The sequence below is a fragment of the Ictalurus punctatus genome, chromosome 6 (assembly GCF_001660625.3).
Source record: "Ictalurus punctatus breed USDA103 chromosome 6, Coco_2.0, whole genome shotgun sequence".
NCBI classification, from domain to species: domain Eukaryota; kingdom Metazoa; phylum Chordata; class Actinopteri; order Siluriformes; family Ictaluridae; genus Ictalurus; species Ictalurus punctatus.
This window is the reverse complement of record NC_030421.2, coordinates 18,944,270-18,953,886: the sequence shown is the minus strand read 5'-3', so window position 1 is coordinate 18,953,886 and position 9,617 is coordinate 18,944,270. Positions and strand designations below refer to the sequence as shown.

At 37.1% G+C, this 9,617-nt stretch overlaps 1 protein-coding gene and 1 non-coding gene across 2 annotated transcripts in view; both read right to left on the bottom strand.

Annotated features, from left to right (window-relative positions):
* nifk (nucleolar protein interacting with the FHA domain of MKI67) overlaps nucleotides 1–4,195 on the bottom strand; it is a 5,649-nt gene extending 1,454 nt beyond the window's left edge. Inside the window, exons 1-4 of the mRNA XM_017470865.2 lie at nucleotides 3,944–4,195; nucleotides 2,279–2,401; nucleotides 1,183–1,291; nucleotides 52–263 (exon numbers count right to left, since the gene is read on the bottom strand). Coding sequence (XP_017326354.1) covers nucleotides 52–263; nucleotides 1,183–1,291; nucleotides 2,279–2,401; nucleotides 3,944–4,045 — 546 coding nt within the window. The 5' untranslated portion in view covers nucleotides 4,046–4,195. The remainder of the gene's footprint in view (nucleotides 1–51; nucleotides 264–1,182; nucleotides 1,292–2,278; nucleotides 2,402–3,943) is intronic.
* LOC124628283 (small nucleolar RNA ACA64) lies at nucleotides 1,386–1,511 on the bottom strand. Its single transcript, XR_006982731.1, has one exon. It is a non-coding gene; the product is annotated as a small nucleolar RNA ACA64 (small nucleolar RNA).
* Nucleotides 4,196–9,617: the final 5,422 nt, after the last annotated feature.

Here is a 9,617-nt window from a genome sequence, read left to right as displayed (position 1 = left end):
GAAGTCAGTAAAACCCAAGTTAAAATAAAGGAATTCTACTGAAATACTAACAAATCCTGGAAAATCATAGTCGATGCCCTTTTCCGCCAGTCTCTTGCGAAGCTTTGCTTCTTTGCTTTGGAGCTTTCCAGCAAGTTTCTTCATATCTTCTGGGCCATGGGCTCTATTATAACGTGCAACAGCAGGCCGAATGGGCTTCTTAAAGATTTTCTGAGAACCAACAAAGAGCTTTTCATGGACTTTCTCGGGCGGCACTAATTGACCTGTCCAAATCACAAACGGACAGTTTCATTAAAATGTCACATTATTTGGCATCCAATTAAGGTAATAATTTATTAATGCATTATTTAGGCAATGAAACATTCACAAACACACATACTGCATTAACAGAAACACAAGGCATATTTTCACCACATTTCAGCAAGGGCTCAACATTTTCTCCCTAAAACATGAATAGAGGAATTAACTTGGACTATTCTAATTTACAGTACGCATCTCATGCATCCCTGCTGCGAGTTACTGCCTTAGGTTTACAAGTTCATTTAATAACAGCTTTCTTCATGAAGCTTTTTGTGATTTCCAAATCAACAATATGCAGAGAGAAAAACCTGCATATTTTACTACAAAAACCCTAGTGAATGTTGGGAGACAAGAAGATCAATGTCCCCCACCCCCATGTGCACAGCAAGGAAAAGTAAGAAAACGGTTAGGAAATGGTCTACTGCGGTGGTACTTAAGCTGCTGTTCCATTAATTTTTTTATCAACTAAAAAGAACACAGTCCCACCCTTCTTGTTTTCTAATGACTCACCAGACTGAGGCTAGTGAATTCACCTAGATATTCAAATAGATGAGAATGTAACTGCTGTAAATGCATGTGCATCCTTTCAAATTCAGTGAACTTGGTTTTCAGTTGAACTCATTTTTTATTCACATTCAGCCTGACCGTGGCTTTAGCTGATAAAACAGAATAGCATAGTTTTCATGTCTCTCTGGTATTACCATAGACAAGCATAAACACATCAGTAACATCATGGATGTTGGTACATCTTAAGATATATGGGCAACAACATAAAATCAAGCTTAAAATGCACAGCATCTATACAAAGGGGTCAGAATCAACAGTTATGTTGACCCCCAAAAAAAAAAAAAAAAAAAAACCACAACCACCACCTGCACTCACATTTGATCAGCCTTTCTCCCATGAGGTAGTTGTCCATAGTCTCTGCCACAATCTTGGCCACTTCATCACACTCAAACTCCACAAAGCCATAGCCTTTACTCCGGCCAGTCTGCAAACACAGCAAACCTTAGCTCAGACTACAGCCCTTTAACAAGCACGAGAAGGTCACCAGATTCATTCTTCAGGACATTCATAAGTTTGGTTAATGTAGGTACATGGGTTTCATTGCACAACTATGGAGCTGGCAATAAGCTTAATGAACCGCCTTTGTGTAGGCACAATTATCTCACCCACTGCAATACACATGCTGAAGGTAATTTTCAGATTGTGCCATTTAAGCTTCCCGATCCAGTCCCTCCAAGATTTCACAGAAATTAATGCAAAAATCAAGCAAACACCACAATTTTAGAAGGATCTTGCAAATTTCCAATTTTTTTTTTACATTTTGGCTAAAACACATCACAACGCAAATTCAGCCAAAGCCCTCTTCAGTTCACATGCGTCAAACATGAGTACAGCTAAAAGGTCTCATTTACCATCAATCACTGTCAACAAAAAGTGCAAAACAATTTCATGCAATTGCGCCAATTCAAGTAGTTTTCCGCAAAAAAGGACCAAAATTTTTTTTTTTGGCCAATTGTATCGCAAAATTTAAAAAAAAAAAAAAAATCCCACCCCAGCAACAACTGCCTATCCAGTCCATACAGGATTTTACTGAGTTTGTGAGTGCTTCTACCAAAATCCTTATCAAAATATGTGATGCCACTTACTGAGCTTTTTGTGCTATTTTTGAGGAAAACTACTTGAACTGCCAAAATCGCAACTCCACAATATTGTTTTGCACAGGCTTTCGCAGTGATGTTTGTGGTACTGATGTTCGACACACGTGAATCGAAAAGGGCTTTGACTGAATAAAGATGCCACATGACGCATCTTGGCCCAAATCTGCAGTAATTAAAACAAAACTGCAAGCTCCTCCAAATATTGCTGCGTTTGCTCGACTTTGCTTTAATTTCTGCAATTGCAAAATCCTAAAGGGACAATCATCAATGAACACCATTTTACACAATGTACACAGCAAGAAACGGGTCATTACCTTTTTACTTCTGGAGAGCCTCAAGCGCAGGACTTGGCCAAATTGAGAAAAGTAATCTCTGAGCTGTGGCTCGGCGAGTGACTGGGGAAGGTGACCCACATACACCACACCTGGAGTTAAATCCTGGACAAGAAGAGAAAATGAATGTAGTGGTTTTCAAAATGGGGTCTGTGAAGGATTACCAGGGGGGGTCTGCGATTATTTAATTTAGTTACAGTGGTGGATATCCCAACCCACCACTAACAATATATTCATCACTGAGCTTATCACCTTGTTTGGCTGGTCACTGGGTTTAACTGAAAGCACTCAAATTTTTATATTAAAAAAATATATAGAATATAGAGCTGCAAGCAGCAATGGCAGATTCCTAGTCAAGATTGCGGACCATTTCAGAATTGACATGGTATAGAAATGTATCGCACAGATGCAACATTTCAACACATTTGGATGAATCGCAGATTTCAAGTTAATTTTTGTAGTTTTCCACAAACAATCATTGTAGACAGAAAAAAAAAATCTGGAGAATTTTGGATAATTACTTCACGCTGCTACAACGCTACCTTAACATTATTTGAATTTATTCCTGCTGCAATAATCTAAATGAAGTGTATTTTGGCTCGATCCAAGACAAACACCGCCATCTAGCAGATGATAAAGATACTGCCAAACATAACATTATCAATGATATTATTCCTTTTAACGCCATTGTTTTTGGATATGAGATTGCCGTCGCACATGGTAACAATGTAGCGTCCTCTTTGCGTGTGGCACAGATCAAGTCCATAGGTTAACATTCCATTGATTTATGGACAAGAAATTTGTCCATAAACAGTTGTCAATTCACCAATATGTAAATAGTTCGGCCAATTTCTATTTGATTCCTTATTGTCATCACCCTATAGAAAGACATGTATCCCACATACATTTACCACAGCTCAAGTCAATCGGACCTACGGTTCATGAAGAGAAGATTTTTGTAATTATGATAGAAAATTTATCAAGGTGGACTATGGGTCTTTTTTGTTCCCCATGAGAAATAAATCACATACCCCAATTGTCAGACATTTTGGACTTATGGGGCAGAGGGAAAAAAAATCATGGAGACTTTGGGCGTGGCCTGCAGCACCACCTATGGGCTCATGTGAGTTACTCATGGCCTGTAGTTTCAATGTATCAAAACTTTTTCCACTCAGATCTTGAGTTATTGGGCATTTTATATAGATAATAATAATAATAATAATAATAATAATAATAATAATAATAATAATAATGAGAAGAATACTAACAATGGGTTTCCTTCTGAGAAAGTAATCTTAATAAAAACAGAGAAATGCATCATGAACAGCTCATATGTACAAATCTAATCAAGACCTAAACTACTTCTTTAAACGTTAACTAACAAGCAGACTGAACTAAACTCTCCGGAACAGAGAGAAATCACTATAAATCACTGTAAAATAATGAGTATAGACATATACAGGTTTATTACAGACATCAATTACTTGTAGCAAAAAAGGGGAACAATTTAGGGGAAAAGAGCAGAGTTGATTCTTTTAGCCTTTATCTGACAGCTGAGAAAGTACAACCGAGAAAGTACAACCAAAAAACTACAAACACTAAACACCTCTTTACACACATAATCTCCACTTCACTTGATGGTCCTACCGTTTTCTGTCGCTTTTTCACTTGCTTCACTTTTTTCTGAAACTCGAGGTCTTCTTTGGGGTTGAGCGCGAGCAGCTTCCCGCTCGGTGTGTCCTCGGTCATGGTCAAAAGAGACTCTTACAACAAAGAAATAAGAATAAAACACTAACAACCGTTCTTCACAACCGCCATACCACACGCTAACACGCTAAGTAACCACGTTTCTCGACAGAGGAAGCATTGAGGAAGTGCTGAGGGACACAAACACACGACTTCCTGAAATAAACTTTATGAGGCGCCACCTGCTGTACCGGAGTGCACGAGCGTTCCCTCAGCATCTTTAATCAGAAGTAGTGATGGGAAGTGCGGATCATTTTACTGAGTCGGATCTTTGAATCTCGTTCAGCAAAATGAACGAATCTTTTTTCGAGTCATTTCGTTCATTCCAGCAGAATATAATCAAAATGTTTTACTCAGTTCCCCAACATGTCTAAAACTTACGCAAACGATCACAGAACCTCTGCATTAGGTAATATTTTTGTGATAAAAATCATTGGTCGTTCTTACGAAATAAAAGGTCTAGTTATTTCACCTGCAGGTGAAGTAACTAGACCTATACTAGAGTAGTAAACCTGTTGATTTATAGGACGGTTACTTAATTATCGAATTATTACAACGGGGAGCGCGTCAAGTATAAACACCCAGTCCGTTTGGTGAGGTGCGCGCGCAGTCAGGAGGCTCGCGGTGTGGGCCTTAAAGGGTCACACAACCATGTGGTCGGTTAGCTCAACTGGTTAGTGTGTGCGCTGATAATGACTCAAAGGTCGCTGTTCGATTCCGCTTTGGTCTTTCAACTTAATCTCAGGGCTGATTTGATTTTCACTGACATATACCCTAATGCATTGAGTATAACACTGGTCCTGGAGTACTAAATCAGCAGCTACAGTGAGAGCAGAGAAAACGAAGTTCATAGCTACATTTAACTATTTTTTTCTTCATTTTTTTTTCGTTCAGGTGGCAGGTTGAGTGAGATGGTGGTAGGCTGGAGTTAGATGGCGGTAGGTGGAGTTGGACGGCATTAGGTTGGGGCTGGCCAAGTGATTGTCTGATGCCCTTGTCCACGCATTGTCCATCTAAATCTCAGGATTGATTCGATTTTCACAGACATATACCTTAACGCACAGTTTTCAACCCTGGTCAGGAAGTATTTGCATTGATGAGCAGTAAACTGATTTTGTAAATGTGAGAAATGACATCTGCAGGAAACTTTTTGCTTACGTCTACAATAATTGTAACATTTACAAAATGAACCTACAATAAAAAAAAGTGTATTTAATGAAAGTAAAGGTCCATGCTTAATAAAAATGTTAATGAAATGAAAGGTGACAAGTGATAATCTTAAGATTTACTGGGTGTTATATGATTCTTTGCTCTTTTTTCACACTGTGTGGATTTATTCCATCATTCAGGTGGATGCTACACATTGGTGGTGGTTGAGGAGATTCCCTGCCACCATCTATAAAGCGCTTTCAGTGTCTAGAAAAGCGCTATATAATTGTAAGGCATGGGCACATGGTGGATCAGTGGTTAGCACGTTCGCCTCATACCCCCAGTTGTTCATGTACAATAAAATCTATGAAATAAGTAGTGGGCTACATATAAAGTAACTAGCTGACAAAAATTATTTTGTCATAATACATTTATTGTATTAACAAAATAATATATATATATATATATATATATATATATATATATATATATATATATATATATATATATATATATATATATATATATATATATTATTTTGTCATAATACATTTATTGTATTAACAAAATAATATATATATATATATATATATATATATATATATATATATATATATATATATATATATATATATATATTTTTTTTAAGGCAGAGCATAACACTTGAAAGAAGAAATCCACCCATCCTGCATATTAACATTTATAATTAACACGTGATCTTCAACAGCCTCCAAGATTTATTTTGTAACAAATTCAGTGTTCTTCCAACAAATTAGCACCAGAATCACTAAACACATCACAAATGTTTAAATACCAACACATTAAAGGTGTTTCGGAGTGCAGCATTCTTTTAAAGTGAGACGTGACAATTCCAACTGATTTGACTTCTTTTCCACTCTTTCATTTAGCACAGTGTGTGAATTGGATAGAGAGCTTATATTCTTATATTCATATCATTTGGTAAGAATAAGTAACATCTGAAAAACAATAACTAGTACACAAATACTTATGTTTTATATAATGCATAGTTACATAATTAATTTACATGAAACATACAATACTTTACTGACTTTGATCGTCGCATGGATGTTGGTACCAGGACGGATGGTTTAAGGATTTCATAAACTGCTGATCTACTGGAAATTTTCACATACCTCAGTCTATATCTGTGCCTAAACCCGCTCCATATCTCTTATATCAGTGGTTTTCAAAGTGGGGGCCGCCAGGGGGCACCTGGGGGGCCTCAACTATTTGGTGTGAAAAATAAATTCTCACTCTCAGACAACCACACACACACACACACACACACACACACACACACACACACACACACTCTATTCCTAATGTAATGTAATGCAAAGATGTAAGATGTAATTATTAATAAAAAAGGGATATATATTCAGAAGTCTGTATTTTTAATGTGTTTTAAAGACATCATGCAAAAGGGGGGCCTCAGTCAAATGCTAATGCCATTTGGGGGGCCTTGCCCTGGAAAAGTTTGGGAACCACTATCCTATATTGTGCACTATAGGGTGTCGGCCATTTTGTAGTGGGGTCCGAATTCTGAGTGAACAACTTCACTCTCTACATTTGTTCACTCGATTATACCCACAATGCACCATGATTTTGAGTGGACATCCGATGTACACTGGCCAACGCAATATTTCCCATACTCAAATGCGAGACAGCGAAAAAACGCAAAAGATAATTAAACATGGCGGATGGCAACACTGGAGGGTGCAATTTTTTACAAATGTAAGTGTAACGGTATTAATTAAAATACATCTGTAGCAAGATATTTTGAAGTGAAATGATAGGCTTTGATTATTGATTGATTGACAAATGCACTTACTACCGTACTTTGTGATGTAACTTTTAAATTCGCAACTGTACACCTTCCATCTTCTACTCCTTTTCAGGATCACGGGGGAACCTGGAGCATAAAGCAGGGTACAACCTGGACAGGGTGCCAGTCCATGGCAAGGCACAATCACATACACAATGTATATATACACTATATACATACACCTCATACAATCAGCCTACCATGCATGTCTTTGGACTGGGGGAGAAAACATGCAAACTCCACACACAGCTGGCGGGACTTGAACCCCAGACCCTGGAGGTGTGAGGCTAACCACTAAGCCACCGTGCACCCTATAACTGTACTTTATTAGTTAAAACATGCATGTGCAGTATTCACATGCGTATAAGAACATTATGTATAGACGACTTTTTCATTGATTTAGGGATGGATGAAGACGTTAGGCTTCTAATAATGAGCAGGAGTGCCAATGGCCATCTCTTCTCTGGGCACAGAAAGATTTCAAGATTATTTTTTTCATGAATTACAACCCCAATTCCAAAAAAGTTGGGACGCTGTGTAAAATGTAAATAAAAACAGAATGCAATGATTTGCAAATCTCATAAACCCCATATGTTATTCACAATAGAACATAGAAAACATATCAAATGTTTAAACTGAGTAAATGTACCATTTTAAGAAATAAAATAAGGTAATTTTGCATTTGATGGCCGCAATACTTCCCAAAAAAGTTGGGACGGGGCAACAAAAGGCTGGAAAAGTAAGTGTTGCTAAAAAGAAACAGCTAGAGGAACATTTTGCAGCTATTTTGGTTAATTGGCAACAGTTCAGTAACATGATTGGGTATAAAAAAAAGAGTATCTTAGAGAGACAGAGTCTTCTTTTCAGTAAAATTGAAAATGCTGTTAGAATTGAATGCTTCTCACGACTAAGTAACCTATATACAGTTATTATGTAGCTGCATATTTTAATATGCAGTGTAAGGTGTGAGACGTGATTTTCGCATTTAGCTGTAATTACCTAAAGATCCACATGGTGTCGCTAATTCCCACTTTTTCTAAAATGTTGCGTATGGCTCTACACATGAGTCAGAGGTTGTGTGTAAGCTCTAGAAACTGTTGTATGTGAAAATCAGCAGGAGATAAGCGGTTTATGAAACACTCAAACCATACTTTCTGGTACCAACATCCATACCATAATCAAAGTCACAGATATCACACATTTTCTTCATTCTGATGCTGCCAGATGATTGGCTCTTTAGATAATTGTGTACAGTCGATCCTAATAAATTGGATGGATGACATGAATGACACATCACTACTCTGTTGATTTTTAGCAGCTATAACTACTAATAAATGCCATAAACACTTGTAGTCACTCTTAATCAGATGATTTTTGCAAGTTTATAATACAAGTCTTTCGTTTCTCAGCTCCAAAATATACGAAAGATACATTCATCTGATATTTAGTGATATTTATGCTCCATATAACTGTTTGCAGCTTACGATTTGTTTAATCCTCTCCCAGAATTCAGAGGAATCTTAGGACACTTGGTTAATTGTGGCTAATTACAGGTTGCAAGTAGATGTGAAGCAATTTCACACATTCACAGGCCTTCTATCCATAGCCTTCATATAACATGCTAATGTAAAATTACTGCCCCTATTATTTCAATACAATCATTTCAGTGCATAACATTTCACAATGGCTAGTCATGGCTAATTATAATTGATGTAAACTGTGAAACAGAAATGATATCCTTCTCAATTTTTATAAATGTTAACTAGTTCATTTACTCATTTACTACTAGAAAGCCAATGCTATCGGCTGGGCCAGATTATCCAATGGACATTATGGGATCGGGCCCAGATGCCCATGTGCACTTGGGGCCCAAGCGAGAGGAAGAAAAAGTAATTTCTTCTCTTCTTTTCTTTTTTCATTTACATTGCTGAAAACGGAGGGCAATGTCTGGTTGGGCCACACAAGACTAAAAAAGGCATGCTCCACTTGCTGTGGAGTCTGTAGGGAATGTGGCACCTGACAGTAGTCTTTAACGCGTTTGACCCAAGTTCGGATCTGCCTTTTACTGTACTCACTCTTCTCCCTTTTCGATCACATATCAGATCAGAAAGACATTTACTTTCAATAAATGAAGAAATATTTGAAAAGTGGAAATAAAGCGCCTAACAGTAATAAAGTGTTTATCGGTTAAGGGTAGGTATAGGGGGGGCTTTTATTGTACCAATAAGGTGGCATCCATTTAATCATTTTAATAAATATAGTCATTTACACTCTGTTATTACTGCATCCTGTTAATGTACAACAAGGTGAGGTGAAAATAGTATCTGCCACTATTTATAAGTATAAATAGCATCTAACAACTATTTGTACTTATTGCAAAGAACTGCTACTTTTATATAGTGTAAATAGAATATATCAATATTTTTGTCATTTAGTGTAAATAGCTGCTGTCTTCAGATAATGACACCATGTATAACCAATAAAAAGGTGATATTTTAAAATCTAAACAGAATGATAGAATTGTTCATCAGCGCAAATGTGGAAAGCCCATGCTGTCTTCAGATAACCCAGTGCTGAATC